We start from the raw sequence: 15,433 nt of genomic DNA, 5'->3' as shown, positions 1-15,433 counted from the left end.
GCAGTAACAACTGTGCGTGTCATTATACCACGAGGGGTCGCATGCCCATGCCTGCCAATTTTAGGCTTGGGGGTATGGCTCAGATGATGTCACCTTTAACTCTTTAGTGACTAGTATTAAAGCAGGTGACAGGTTGCAGAGAGTCACTCTTTCAGCTTCCTGTAACTGCTGGCTTCAATCCTTTACTTTTATAATATGTCTTGTCATCTTATCTAACTGTATGCTGTATATAGGACTAAGAGCAACGTAGCTTAGAGGTAACGTAGGATAGACATAAGAGAAAACCTAGTTTCCATGCAAGGGAATCAAGAAGCTGTAACGCAAAGGACTGACTACAGAACAATCTGCTTCGCTAAGATGTAACCACATGTACTGTATATCTGTTTACTGAATAAACTCCTAAACTTTGAGGACGCCTAAGTTCTATCTCCTATGCTGTTGCTGTGATGAGAATTGAGTTCTCACACATCCTGTGAGTTGCAACTCTAAGGAGTTGCTGGTGCCGGAACAAAGGTGTAGTGTTGTTGCCAATAGCAACCAACGTATAGTTTCTTACCCCTAGAAGCTACAGATCCCAGTCCTAATTAACATGGGCCATAAGAACGTTACAGATGTCATTTACGTCAACAGCTGCTGGTCACTTGTAAAATGTTATTGCACTTTTTTTTTACTTTAGATATCAATGAATGTGTGGAGGAAATGAATCCCGTGTGCCACTCTTCTGCGACGTGCAAGAACATACCAGGCAGCTATGAATGTCTATGCGCAGATCCATACAAACTCGCTGAGAATAAAAGGACCTGTATAGGTAATACATCCTAGCACTTCATTATTTACTAGTAGTGTGGTTTCACGCAGCTCCATTCCCCATTAAGCATATGCGCTTAAGTAGCTCCTGCTTTCCCTAGTTAATCACAGAGGAGTGTGCCAAGAATAAATGTCAGAGAGCTCATAAAATAAAATATTGTCTTCGGCTTCCAGAATACAGCACGGCCTTCTAATAAATTTCTTTAGCCGTGCACGGACTGCACAACATATCTTTAGGTTTCATTTAAGATCTCTGTTTATAGAAACAATTTGAAAATGGCACATCCATTTCTTAAATGCTATAAAAATGTGTATGTGAAGATTAGACCCTAATGGGTAAATGTCCATTCAGAAGACTAGTGTTTAAAGATACACAGAAGCGAAAAACCATCTAAGTCAGCTACAGCTAGTGTGATAATAATGTTCATAATTTGCAAATATATGTTAATACCAAGGACAGCTTTATACATTTTTTTTTGCATTTCCAACTCCCATGCATGCCTGCAGGATTTCTCAAAAGATGCCACCACCCTCTGGAACTTTCTTCCACCACTCATCAGACTTGCACCCTCCTTCAAAACATTCAAGCAAGCCCTCAAAATCCACGTCTTCAAGATGGCCCACCCACCTCCAAACACACAGCAACTCTCTACTGGACAGAACCGAGGCATAGGCAAAAGAGGCTCCAGCCTCAGGGCACAGTGTAAAAGGGGGCACACAAATCACTTAGCTATCATTCTCCTATTGTGTTTGAAGCAGAGAGAAATAAGAAAAGGGGATAAATGGCAGTGGCTGCAAGCCAGAAAACTAGAGAGTAAGATTGAGGGGCGGGGGTAAAAGGGCCATGGGGCGCCTCTTAGTCTAATAGCAATTACTGTGTGACAGCTGGGGTGGGAGGGATGGAGGAGCGCACTTTGGTGTCTCAGCCTTGGGTGCTGGAGGACCTTGTCCCGACTGCTACTGGATACTTATTCTACAGCCCTACCTAGTGTGTCCCGCTCCCCTCCTCTTAGATTGCAATCCTTTCCCTAGTGTATTCGACATGATCGTGTGCTCCGTTCCTATGACCGTCTCATGCTTGTATTACTGAGCCTACCTGACCAGCCCAAATCACATGATCATATGTTTCTACCCTGTTTGCCTTTATAGCTTTGTTCTGTGTTGTATGTATTTCTTGTCCAGCGCTGCACAATATGTTGGCTCTTTATAAATACAGTAAATAATAAATATAATAATAATTTACTTGTGGCTTTCTTTCCATGTGACGCATTCCCAATCTCCTTTCATCTTTAGCCCCTCTTCCATGTGTGAGGTCCGTATACACTAGCCTCTTCTGTACATGTAACGTCCTTGTGGGATGCAGCTCACCTCTTCAGAGCATCTGTAGCCTCCCTTTTTCATTGGGAGCATCCTCTTCCACTTGCAGCAACACTTTTTGCATGTACAGATGACCTGTTGGACACCATCTGCCCTAGGCATAGGCACAGGATTATACGGCCTTTCCAGAAATCTAGCCATCTGAGTTACGATAATCTGTGGTTGTGCTTATGAACTAGGGATTGTTATCTGCACTTATTGTACATGCTATAATTACATCTCAGGAGCAGGGCTGCTCAAATTCGGATCCGGGAGACATCTGGATAGTTGGATCCGGATATCTCCCAGTTACCTGTGCGGGGTGGGCGGGGTCAATCTTAGCTGTCTGACGTCTTCTTTGGTCCGTCCTTCGGCGCCTCCCACGATGCGGTCCAATCGGCGGTCACATGATTACAAACACTTCCTCCTTCCGGGTTGAAGGAGAAAGTGTTTGTAATCACGTGACGCGCGTGGAGCGCATCGTAGGAGGTGCCTTGGGACGGACGAAGAAAACATCAGACAGGTAAGATTGACCCCCCCCCCCCACCCCGCACAGTTTTACTGGGATATATCCATATAGCAACTATCCGGGTATCTCCCGGATCCAGGTTTGAGCAGCCCTACTCAGGAGCATACAGGTGCAAAAAACACCTTAAACCAACCCATCACTATGCCTCATTTACTAGCCACATCTATGCACAATGCAGTTAAGAACAAACATGGCTAACACATAAAAAAAAGTAAGAAATAAAGTAGGGTTGGCTGTATAAATAGTGAGGACACAGCCATGGGTGACACAAATATTATAGGGCTTTCAACAATATTTTGCGAGATAGAGGCATGTGGGAGGCCTTACCAGTGAAAAAGGGCAGGCCCTAAAACCTTTCCAATAGTGATGACTTTACAGCACAGCCTTTTTAACCACTTGAAGACTGCAGTGCTAAACCCCCCTAAAGACCAGGCCATTTTTTACAATTCAGACCACTGCAGTTATAACTGTTTATTGCTCGGTTATACAACTTACCACCCAAACAAATTTTACGTCCTTTTCTTCTCACTAACACAGCTTTCTTTTGATGCTATTTGATTGCTGCTACGATTTTTAGTTTTTATTATATTCATCAAAAAATACAGGAATTTTGTCAAAAAAATGATTTTTTTAACTTTCTGTGCTGACATTTTTCAAATAAAGTAAAATTTATGTATACATGCAGCGCGAAAAATGTGGACAAACATGTTTTTGATTAAAAAAAAAACATTCAGTGTATATTTATTGGTTTGGGTAAAAGTTATAGCGTTTACAAACTATGGTGCAAAAAGTGAATTTTCCCATTTTCAAGCATCTATGACTTTTCTGACCCCTTGTCATGTTTCATGAGGGGCTAGAATTCCAGGATAGTATAAATACCACCCAAATGACCCCATTTTGGAAAGAAGACATCCCAAAGTATTCACTGAGAGGCATAGTGAGTTCATAGAAGATTTTATTTTTTGTCACAAGTTAGCGGAAAATGACACTTTGTGACAAAAAAAATAAATAATAAAAAGTTTCCATTTCTGCTAACTTGTGACACAAAAAAAATGAAATCTGCCACAGACTCACTATGCCCCTCTCTGAATACTTTGGGATGTCTACTTTCCAAAATGGGGTCATTTGTGGGGTGTGTTTACTGTCCTGGCATTTTGGGGGGTGCTAAATTGTAAGCACCCCTGTAAAGCCTAAAGGTGCTCATAGGACTTTGGGCCCCTTAGCGCACCTAGGCTGCAAAAAAGTGTCACACATGTGGTATCGCCATACTCAGGAGAAATAGTATAATGTGTTTTGGGGTGTATTTTTACACATACCCATGCTGGGTGGGAGAAATACCTCTGTAAATGAGATTTTTTAAATTTTTTTACACACAACTGTCCATTTACAAAGATATTTCTCCCACCCAGCATAGGTATGTGTAAAAATACACCCCAAAACACATTATACTACTTCTCCCGAGTACAGCAATACCACATGTGTGGCACTTTTTTGCACCCTAACTGCGCTAAGGGGCCCAAAGTCCAATGAGTACCTTTAGGATTTCACAGGTCATTTTGAGACATTTGGTTTCAAGACTACTCCTCACGGTTTAGGACCCCTAAAAAGCAAGGGCAGTATAGGAACACCACAAATGACCCCATTATAGAAAGAAGACACCCCAAGGTATTCCGTTAGGAGTATGGTGAGTTCATAGAAGATTTTATTTTTTGTCACAAGTTAGCGGAAAATGACACTTTGTGAAAAAAACAATAAAAATCAATTTCCGCTAACTTGTGACAAAAAAATAAAAGCTTCTATGAACTCACCATACTCCTAACGGAATACCTTGGGGTGTCTTCTTTCTATAATGGGGTCATTTGTGGTGTTCCTATACCGCCCTGGCATTTTAGGCGCCCTAAACCGTAAGGAGTAGTCTTTAAACCTAATTTCTCAAAATGACCTGTAAAATCCTAAAGGTACTCATTGGACTTTGGGCCCCTTAGCGCAGTTAGGGTGCAAAAAAGTGCCACACATGTGGTATCGCTGTACTCGGGAGAAGTAGTATAATGTGTTTTGGGATGTATTTTTACATATACTCATGCTGGGTGGGAGAAATATCTTTGTAAATGACAATTTTTTGATTTTTTTACACACAATTGTCCATTTACAGAGATATTTCTCCCACCCAGCATGGGTATATGTTAAAATACACCCCAAAACACATTATACTATTTCTCCTGAGTACAGCGATACCACATGTGTGGCACTTTTTTGCACCCTAACTGTGCTAAGGGGCCCAAAGTCCAATGAGTACCTTTAGGATTTCACAGGTCATTTTGAGAAATTAGGTTTAAAGACTACTCCTCACGGTTTAGGACCCCTAAAAAGCCAGGGCAGTATAGGAACACCACAAATGACCCCATTATAGAAAGAAGACACCCCAAGGTATTCCGTTAGGAGTATGGTGAGTTCATAGAAGATTTTATTTTTTGTCACTAGTTCGAGAAAAATGACACTTTGTGAAAAAAACTATAAAAATCAGTTTCCGCTAACTTGTGACAAAAAAATAAAATCTTCTTTGAACTCACCATACTCCTAACAAAATACCTTGGGGTGTCTTCTGTCTAAAATGGGGTAATTTGTGGGGTTCCTATACTGTCCTGGCATTTTAGGGGCCCTAAACCGTGAGGAGTAGTCTTGAAACCAAATTTCTCAAAATGACCTGTGAAATCCTAAAGGTACTCATTGGACTTTGGGCCCCTTAGCGCACTTAGGGTGCAAAAAAGTGCCACACATGTGGTATCCCCATACTAAGGAGAAGTAGTATAATGTGTTATGCGGTGTATTTTTACACATACCCATGCTGGGTGGGAGGAATATCTCTGTAAATGGACAATTGTGTGTAAAAAAATGGAAAAAGTTGTCATTTACAGAGATATTTCTCCCACCCAGCATGGGTATGTGTGAAAAGACACCCCAAAACACATTATACTACTTCTCCTGAGTACGGGGATACCGCATGTGTGACACCTTTTTGCAGCCTAGCTGTGCAAAGGGGCCCAAAGTCCAATGAGTACCTTTAGGATTTCACAGGTCATTTTGAGAAATTTGGTTTCAAGACTACTCCTCACGGTTTAGGGCCCCTAAAATGCCAGGGACGTATAGGAACCCCACAAGTGATCCCATTTTGGAAAGAAGACACCCCAAGGTATTCCATGAGGAGTATGGTGAGTTCATAGAATATTTTATTTTTTTACACAAGTTAGCGGAAATGGATTTTTTTGGTTGTTTCCTCACAAAGTGTCATTTTCCACTAACTTGTGACAAAAAATAAAATCTTCTATGAACTCACCATACCCCTCATGGAATACCTTGGGGTGTCTTCTTTCCAAAGTAGAGTCACTTGTGGGGTTCCTATACTGCCTTGGCATTTTAGGGGCCCTAAACTGTGAGGAGTAGTCTGGAAACCAAATAATTAAAATTGACCTGTGAAATTCTAAAGGTACTCATTGGACTTTGGGCCCCTTTGCACAGCTAGGCTGCAAAAAAGTGTCACACGTGTGGTATCGCTGTACTCAGGAATAGTAGTATAATGTGTTTTGGGGTGTATTTTCACACATAACGAATCCTGTGTGTGAGAAATATCTCTGTAAATGACAATTTTTTCCATTTTTTTTACACTAAATTGTCATTTACAGAGATATTTCTGCCACGCAGCATGGGTATGTGTGGAAAGACACCCCAAAACACATTATACTACTACTCATGAGAATGGCAATACCACATATGTGACACTTTTTTGCAGGCTAGCTGCGCACACTTGCCCAAAGTCCAATGAGCACCTTTAGGCTTTACAGGGGTGCTTACAATTTAGGCCCCCACCAAACAATTCCAGGACAGTAAAACACCCCAGAAATGACCCCATTTTGGAAAGAAGAGACCCCAAGGTATTCCACGAGGGGCATACTGAGTTCATATAAAATTTTATTTTTTGTCATAAGTTAGCGGAAAATGACACTTTGTGGGAAAAAAATAAAAAATCCATTTCTGCTAACTTATGACAAAAAATAAAATCTTCTATGAACTCACCATGCCCCTCAGCGAATACCTTGGGGTGTTTTCTTTCCAAAATGGGGTCACTTGTGGGGGTCTGTCCTGGCATTTTAGCGTCTCCACAATCATTACATGTATGGCCAGTATTAGGAGTTTCTGCTATACTCCTTATATTGGGCATACAGGTGATGCACTTTTTTCTCCATAAAAGGAAAAATGAACGGCAAAGATTCTCACATTCGCATTGATCAATGTGGATGAAAAAAATATCTGCCGAAATATGTGAAAAAAGAGGGGGGCATGGTGTTTGCCAGGACATAGGAGCACCGCCCACAAAATTTTCCAAACCCACTTTGCTCCTATGCCCTGGCAAACCAGATTAATCCATTCACATCGATCGATGTGGATGAAAAAAACCTTTGCCAGTTTTGATACAAAGTGCTTGCCAAAGCATAGGAGCTCCAACACCACCCCTCAGCTCATATGCCTTGACAAACGTATCTTACTGCGGAGGAGAAATCTCGTCCTGCAGCGCTGCATGCACCGACTTGTGTGTAATCTGACAGACGCGCAATGCTTCTGTCAGGATGCACCATCAGTGCTGCAGCTGGTTGGTCGATCAGTCGTTCGCTCGGTCCACCTGGAAGGGTAAAGGATGGAAAAAGAGAGAGAAAAAAACATACAAAAAAAAAATCAAGCAAGCAGCAATGCAAGAAATTCATTAACATTAACTTTTGTAAACTTTATTAAACCTTTTTAACCAAACAATAACATTTGGAACTTTTGCTTACCTGTTTTTTTTTTGTTTGTTTTTTTTAACTTACCTTCCAAAGACAAACTTCTCCTTCCCCATGGGACAGTGTGCAAAGCGCAAATCGCACAGATATGTAGCAAAGTACACTATGCGCTTTGTCCCAAGTGAAAGGAGAGGTTTCTGGCAGCCCTGTGTATTTGGGTCTCTCAAAAGCAGATGTCTGGTTTCACACACAGGAGTCGCGCAGTAGCGTAGGTATGCACTAGCTTTAAGTCAAACACTTCCGGCGTAAGGGGGGACCGCAAAGTGGGACTTTCGCTAGGCAATTTGCTGCAACCATCACTCCAGTGTATTTGGGTCTCTCAAAAGCAGATGTCTGGTTTCACACACAGGAGCCGCGCAGTAGCGTAGGTATGCACTAGCTTTAAGTCAACCACTTCCGGCGTAAGGGGGGACCGCAAAGTGGGACTTTCACTAGGCAATATGCTGCAACACATCGCTCCAGTGTGAAAGAGCCTTGAGAGACTACTACCGTGTCTCACGTTCCCTACTCCAATAGCGAATGTGTTCGTGGAACTTTTCAAAACACTCCCCTATGCATAGGGCAGGCTGGTCAGGACAGTAGGGACAATAAAAAGTGGTGTCACGCCTCATTCCATCCCTCTTACAGACACGACAATGTTTTCTTGGGGTGCGTTGACCTGGGGTACTCGGAAAGACATAAGCATAGTGTCTTTCATGTAGCCGGCTAACTACATTAGGGGGATTGGCCACGGCCCCTCCTGGATACAGGAGTTCCGAAATGATCTCTTCCTGAAATTTAAGGAAGGATCCTGTTCTCCCAGCCTTACTGTAGAGAACAAAGCTGTTGTACATTGCCAATTGAATCAAGTAAATAGCCACTTTCTTATACCAGCGGCTGGTCCTTCGGGAAACTAAATAGGGAGCCAACATCTGGTCATTGAAGTCCACCCCTCCCATGTTTAAATTATAGTCGTGGACGGCGAGGGGTTTCTCAACAACCTCAGTTGCTCGCTGAATTTGGACTGTCGTGTCTCCGTGAATGGTCGACAGAAAGTAAACGTCCCTCTTGTCCTTCAATTTCACTGCAAGAAGGTCGTCATTACACAAGGCAGCCCTCTCCCCCCGTGCAAGTCGGGTAGCAGTGAGATATTGGGGGAAGCCCTGGCGACTAGGCCGCACGGTGCCACAGCAGGGAATTCCGAGTATCTTCAAATGCTGATAGAGGGCCACACTTGTGTAGTAGTTGTCCACATAGAGATGGTACCCCTTGTGGAATAAGGGTGACACCAAGTCCCACACAATCTTGCCACTGCACCCCAGGTAGTCAGGGCATCCGACCGGCTCCAATTTTGTGTCTTTTCCCTCATAGACCCTAAAGCAATATGTATAGCCTGTGGCCCTTTCACAGAGCTTATACAGCTTGACCCCATACCGGGCGCGCTTGGTTGGGATGTACTGCTTAATGCCAAGGCGCCCGGTAAAATGTACGAGGGACTCGTCTATACAGATGTTCTGTTCAGGGGTGTAAGCCTCTGCAAATTTGGATGACAGGTGGTCAATGAGGGGCCAAAATTTGTGGAGCCGGTCATAGTCAGCGTGGCCTCTTTCATGACAGGTTGTATCATCATTAAAGTGCAGGAAGCGCAGGATGTCCTCAAAACGTGACCTGGACATGGCAGCAGAGTACATGGGCATGTGATGTATTGGGTGCGTAGACCAATAGGACCGCAATACATTTTTTTTAGTTAGACCCATGTTAAGGAGAAGGCCCAAAAAGATTTTAAATTCGAAAACTGTGACCAGTTTCCACCGAAAAGGCTGGGCATGGGAGCTGTTCGGATTGGCGGTGATAAATTGTGTGGCCTTACGGTTGGTCTCTGCCACGACTAAGTCGTAGAGATCCTCGGTGAAGATCAGATGAAAAGCGTCTAGGGCCGATCCTAGATGATCTGTCTCCACCTGGACTCCAGACTGGGCGGTGAAAGGGGGCACTACGGGTGCGGCGGAATTAGGGAACTTCCAATGAGGGTTTGCCAGCACCTCTGGGAGCCTAGGGGTACTACGGGCCCGTGTTTCTGGTGGCTGCGACTGGGGTCTTACTGCACGTACCACCGAACCAGTTTCAACTGCCATGCTGGTGCTCGCCACTTCACCAGGGTTTACGGCAGTACTGGTTTCAAGTCCAGGATGTGCTGCGCTATTGGTGCATGCCTCACCATCAAAATCTGGATCAGCGCTAGCACCACTCTGCTGCCCTTGAGGTTGATCCTGCGCAACCTGTGGTCCACTGACATCGGTACGCCTGGCGCTAGCAGTAGTGTTGGGCGAACAGTGTTCGCCACTGTTCGGGTTCTGCAGAACATCACCCTGTTCGGGTGATGTTCGAGTTCGGCCGAACACCTGACGGTGCTCGGCCAAACCGTTCGGCCATATGGCCGAACTAAGAGCGCATGGCCGAACGTTCCCCGAACGTTCGGCTAGCGCTGTGATTGGCCGAACGGGTCACGTGGTTCGGACCCGAACGCGCTCTGATTGGCCGAACGGTCACGTGGTTCGGGTAAATAAATACCCGAACCACGTCATATCTCCGCCATTTGTCTGTGGGTTTAGCTTTGGGTAGGCAGGCAGGGTAGTTCGCGCTCCAGCCACGCTAGCCAGGGTCCCCCCTGTCATTGTGTCACTGCTGGGAACAGTAGTACACCGCTTGCTCAGCCACACTATATAGCATTCTGTTTACTGCCACTCTGTGTACCTCGCTCAGCCACACTATATAGCATTCTGTTTACTGCCACTCTGTGTCTGCTGGGAATAGTAGTACACCGCTTGCTCAGCCACACTATATAGCATTCTGTTTACTGCCACTCTGTGTACCTCGCTCAGCCACACTATATAGCATTCTGTTTACTGCCACTCTGTGTCTGCTGGGAATAGTGGTACACCGCTCGCTCAGCCACACTATATAGCATTCTGTTCACTGTTCTGTGTCTGCTTGGAATAGTGGTACACCGCTCGCTCAGCCACACTATATAGCATTCTGTTTACTGTTCTGTGTCTGCTGGGAATAGTGGTACACCGCTCGCTCAGCCACACTATATAGCATTCTGTTTACTGTTCTGTGTCTGCTGGGAATAGTGGTACACCGCTCGCTCAGCCACACTATATAGCATTCTGTGCACTGTTCTGTGTCTGCTGGGAATAGTGGTACACCGCTCGCTCAGCCACACTATATAGCATTCTGTTCACTGTTCTGTGTCTGCTGGGAATAGTGGTACACCGCTCGCTCAGCCACACTATATAGCATTCTGTTTACTGTTCTGTGTCTGCTGGGAATAGTGGTACACCGCTCGCTCATCCACACTATATAGCATTCTGTTCACTGTTCTGTGTCTGCTGGGAATAGTGGTACACCGCCCACTCAGCCACACTATATAGCATTCTGTTCACTGTTCTGTGTCTGCTGGGAATAGTGGTACACCGCTCGCTCAGCCACACTATATAGCATTCTGTTCACTGTTCTGTGTCTGCTGGGAACAGTAGTACACCGCTCGCTCAGCCAGAGTATATAGCATTGTGTTTACTGCCACTCTGTGTACACCGCTCAGCCAGACTATATACCATTGTTTACTGACACTCTGTGTACACCGCTCAGCCAGACTATATACCATTGTTTACTGACACTCTGTGTACACCGCTCAGCCAGACTATATACCATTGTTTACTGCCACTCTGATTCTGCTGGGAACAGTAGTACACCGCTCGCTCAGCCAGACTATATAGCATTGTGTTTACTGCCACTCTGTGTACACCGCTCAGCCAGACTATATACCATTGTTTACTGACACTCTGTGTACACCGCTCAGCCAGACTATATACCATTGTTTACTGAAACTCTGTGTACACCGCTCAGCCAGACTATATACCATTGTTTACTGCCCTTCTGATTCTGCTGGGAACAGTAGTACACCGCTCGCTCAGCCAGACTATATACCATTGTTTACTGACACTATATAGCAGACTATATAGCATTGTGTGTACACCGCTCAGCCAGACTATATACCATTGTTTACTGACACTCTGTGTACACCGCTCAGCCAGACTATATACCATTGTTTACTGCCACTCTGATTCTGCTGGGAACAGTAGTACACCGCTCGCTCAGCCAGACTATATAGCATTGTGTTTACTGCCACTCTGTGTACACCGCTCAGCCACACTATATAGCATTGCGTACTCTGCCAGTCAGTGTGTATATTGCTGGGATCAGTAATACTCCACTCACCGTCAACCACTATATGAGCTCAACATGAGTTCCCCAGAGACCTCCGCTGTGAGCAGCACTCCCAACAACAGCAACAGCCAACGCCCCACGCAAGCTATAACATCCACCCCAGCAGCCAGTGGTCAGCAGCAGCCCTCCCCGGAGGAGAACGTTGTGTCCATCAGTCCGTCGCCAGAGCGATTAATGAGGGCTGCCATTGAGGAGATGATGGGGCCTGATGTGGAGGAGGAGGTCTGGCTCAGGCCAGCATCCCAAGTTAATGTTGAGGACGATGAGGGGTCTGTGTCTGGGGATGTTGGGGTGGCAGAGGTGGTGGGTGGGTCAGACTCAGGAGAAGAGTTGTATGATGAGGATGATGATCGGGACCATCTGTATGTGCCTCAGAGTCCGACCCCGGAAAACATGTTGTATCGTGTGTTTAGGTACTAAAATCTGCGTTCCCTCCCAGTAGTGTTGGGCGAACAGTGTTTGCCACTGTTCGGGTTCTGCAGAACATCACCCTGTTCGGGGTGACTATATAGCAGACTATATAGCATTGTGTTTAATGCCACTCTGTGTACACGGCTCAGCCACACTATATAGCATTGTGTTTACTTCCACTCTGTGTCTGCTGGGAACAGTAGTACACCGCTCACCCGCCACTGTATAGCATTGTGCTCTGTGTCGCTGCTGACAATAGTGGTACACCGCTCACCCACCACTGTATAGCATTTCTGTACTGCCACTGTACTGCTGCCAGTCAGCGTGTACTTTAAGGATAAGTGAAATGAGGAAGAAATCCGTTGAAAGAGGGAGGGGCAAGGGAAGAGGTGTTTCCCCTGACGGTTCACGTACAGGCCACAGGGGAGCACCCAAGAAAACCCACTCAATACTGCCCATGTTGTCCAGGACAACAACCCTCACAGATCCAAAAGAACAGGACCAGATAATTACTTGGATGACCTCTCAAGCGTCCAGCAGTGGGTTAAGCAGCACCAGCACATCACGCACGAGGTCCGAGTCCTCAGCCAGTTAAAGTCTGGGCTTTCTTTGAAGACTGCACTGAGGATGTTACCATGGCGATTTGCAAGGTGTGCAAGACCCGCCTGAGCAGGGGGAAAAGTATTAACAACCTCTCCACCACCAGCATGAGCCGCCACATTCTATCCAAACATCCCACTCTGTGGGCAAACGCGGCAGGACAGGGTACCACCAGCAACACTGCCTCCCTTGGGTTCACCAGACTCACCACCAGACCCGCCTCAGCAGCAGCAGTAGCCCAGCCATTGCGTGGTTCACAACATTCACAAACATCAGACGATGCTGACACTGTCACTTTCCGGACTAGTGCTCTTGAGGTCTCCCAGTGTTCATCAAACACAACAACCAACAGCCCTTCGGTGTGCAGCGCTACGGTTGAGTTGTCTGTCTCTGAGATGTTTGAGCACAAGAGGAAATTGCCAGCAAATGACCCCCGGGCCGTGGCAGTAACAGCCAGCCAGCATAGCCAAGCTTCTGGCCTGCGAAATGCTGCCATATCGAGTGGTGGAGACAAACAGCTTCAAGGGCATGATGTCAGTGGCCATCCCACGTTACGTTGTTCCCAGCCGCTACCACTTTGCGCACTCTGCAGTGCCTGAGTTGCATGAGCACGTGGTCAGCTAAATAACCCGAAGCTTGAAGAATGCCGTTGCCTGCAAGGTTCACCTCACCACTGACACCTGGACGAGTTCGTTCGGCCAGGGTCGATACATCTCCCTTACCGCGCACTGGGTGAACCTTGTGGAGCCTGGCAGCGATTCCTCACCTGCTACGGCGCGGGTGTTGCCCACGCCGCAAACAGCTGGATAACAACAGCAGCACCTACCTCTCTGACTCCTTCTCCTCCAACGCATCTCAAAGCTGTACCTCATCCGGAAATGCTAACCCAGCACCAGCAGCAGTAGGATCGTGGAAGCAGTGCAGCACAGCTGTTGGCATGCGTCAGCAAGCGTTGCTGAAGCTGATCTGCCTTGGGGATAAGCAGCACACAGGGGAGGAAATTTGGAGGGGAATAAAGGAACAGACGGATTTGTGGCTGGCACCGCTGGACCTGAAACCGGGCATGAAGCTAGACACCTGGCACGAACTGGCAATGTACGCAATAGAGGTGCTGGCTTGCCCGGCAGCCAGCGTTATGTCGGAACGCTGTTTCAGTGCTGCCGGAGGCATCATCACAGATCGGCGTATCCGCCTCTCCACAGAAAATGCAGACCGTCTGACTCAAATTAAAATGAATCAATCCTGGATTGGAAACGACTACGCAACACTCCTGGACCCCAACCAAGTAACCTGACCGATGAACATCTGGGATGGTTTAGCGTTTCCGGTCCCTGTTTATTGAACCTCTCATCTGTATTACATTTATGACTGCATGGCGGCAAAAAGCATTGCTGCTATATCCGCATGCTTTTTGTCCTCATGCAAGGCCTGGGTTGTTGTGTCTCACAAAGCGTGGCCTTCTCCTCCTGCGCCTCCTCCTGTTCCATCACGTGTGCTGCTGCTGCTGCTGCTGCTGCTGGGTTACCGTTGCCGGTCCCTGTTTATGGAACCTCTTATCTTTATTACATTTATGACTACATGGCGGTACAAAGCATGCTATCCGCACGCTTTTTGTCCTCATGCAAGGCCTGGGTTGTTGTGTCTCACAAAGCGTGGCCTTCTCCTCCTGCGCCTCCTCCTGTTCCATCACGTGTGCTGCTGCTGCTGCTGCTGGGTTACCGTTGCCGCGTGGTCCCTGTTTATTGAACCTCTTATCTTTATTACATTTATGACTACATGGCGGTACAAAGCATGCTATCCGCACGCTTTTTGTCCTCATGCAAGGCCTGGGTTGTTGTGTCTCACAAAGCGTGGCCTTCTCCTCCTGCGCCTCCTCCTGTTCCATCACGTGTGCTGCTGCTGCTGCTGCTGCTGGGTTAGCGTTGCCGCGTGGTCCCTGTTTATTGAACCTCTTATCTTTATTACATTTATGACTACATGGCGGTACAAAGCATGCTATCCGCACGCTTTTTGTCCTCATGCAAGGCCTGGGTTGTTGTGTCTCACAAAGCGTGGCCTTCTCCTCCTGCGCCTCCTCCTGTTCCATCACGTGTGCTGCTGCTGGGTTAGCGTTGCCGCGTGGTCCCTGTTTATTGAACCACTTATCTTTATTACATTTATGACTGCATGGTGGTACAAAGCATGCTATCCGCACGCTTCTTGTCCTCATGCAAGGCCTGGGTTGTTGTGTCTCAAAGCGTGGCCTTCTCCTCCTGCGCCACCCTCCTCCTGTTCCATCACGTGTGCTGCTGCTGGGTTAGCATTACCGGTCCCTTTTCCTGGAACCTCTTATATGTATTACATTTATGACTGCATGCCGACAAAAAGCATGTTACCTGTGCAAAGAAAACAGACATTTCCCGCATTTAAAAGACAGTTTTCCCTTTGAAACTTTAAAATCGATTTTCTCAAAAACTATAAGCTCTTTTTGCTAAATTTTTTTTTCCTCTTGTACCCACTCCCAAGGTGCACATACCCTGTAAATTTGGGGTATGTAGCATGTAAGGAGGCTTTACAAACCACAAAAGTTCGGGTCCCCATTGACTTCCATTATGTTCGGAGTTCGGGTCGAACACCCGAACATCGCGGC

General features: G+C 46.3%; 1 protein-coding gene across 1 annotated transcript in view; it reads left to right on the top strand.

The window, feature by feature from the left end:
• Positions 1-15,433, top strand: part of TPO (thyroid peroxidase) — a 176,580-nt gene that overhangs the window by 137,903 nt on the left and 23,244 nt on the right. Inside the window, exon 11 of the mRNA XM_068233268.1 lies at positions 677-802. Coding sequence (XP_068089369.1) covers positions 677-802 — 126 coding nt within the window. The remainder of the gene's footprint in view (positions 1-676; positions 803-15,433) is intronic.

The sequence above is a fragment of the Hyperolius riggenbachi genome, chromosome 4 (genome assembly GCF_040937935.1).
Source record: "Hyperolius riggenbachi isolate aHypRig1 chromosome 4, aHypRig1.pri, whole genome shotgun sequence".
Taxonomy (NCBI): Eukaryota; Metazoa; Chordata; class Amphibia; order Anura; family Hyperoliidae; genus Hyperolius; species Hyperolius riggenbachi.
Note: the sequence above shows the minus strand (reverse complement) of the source record. Positions and strands in the feature narration are given on the sequence as shown.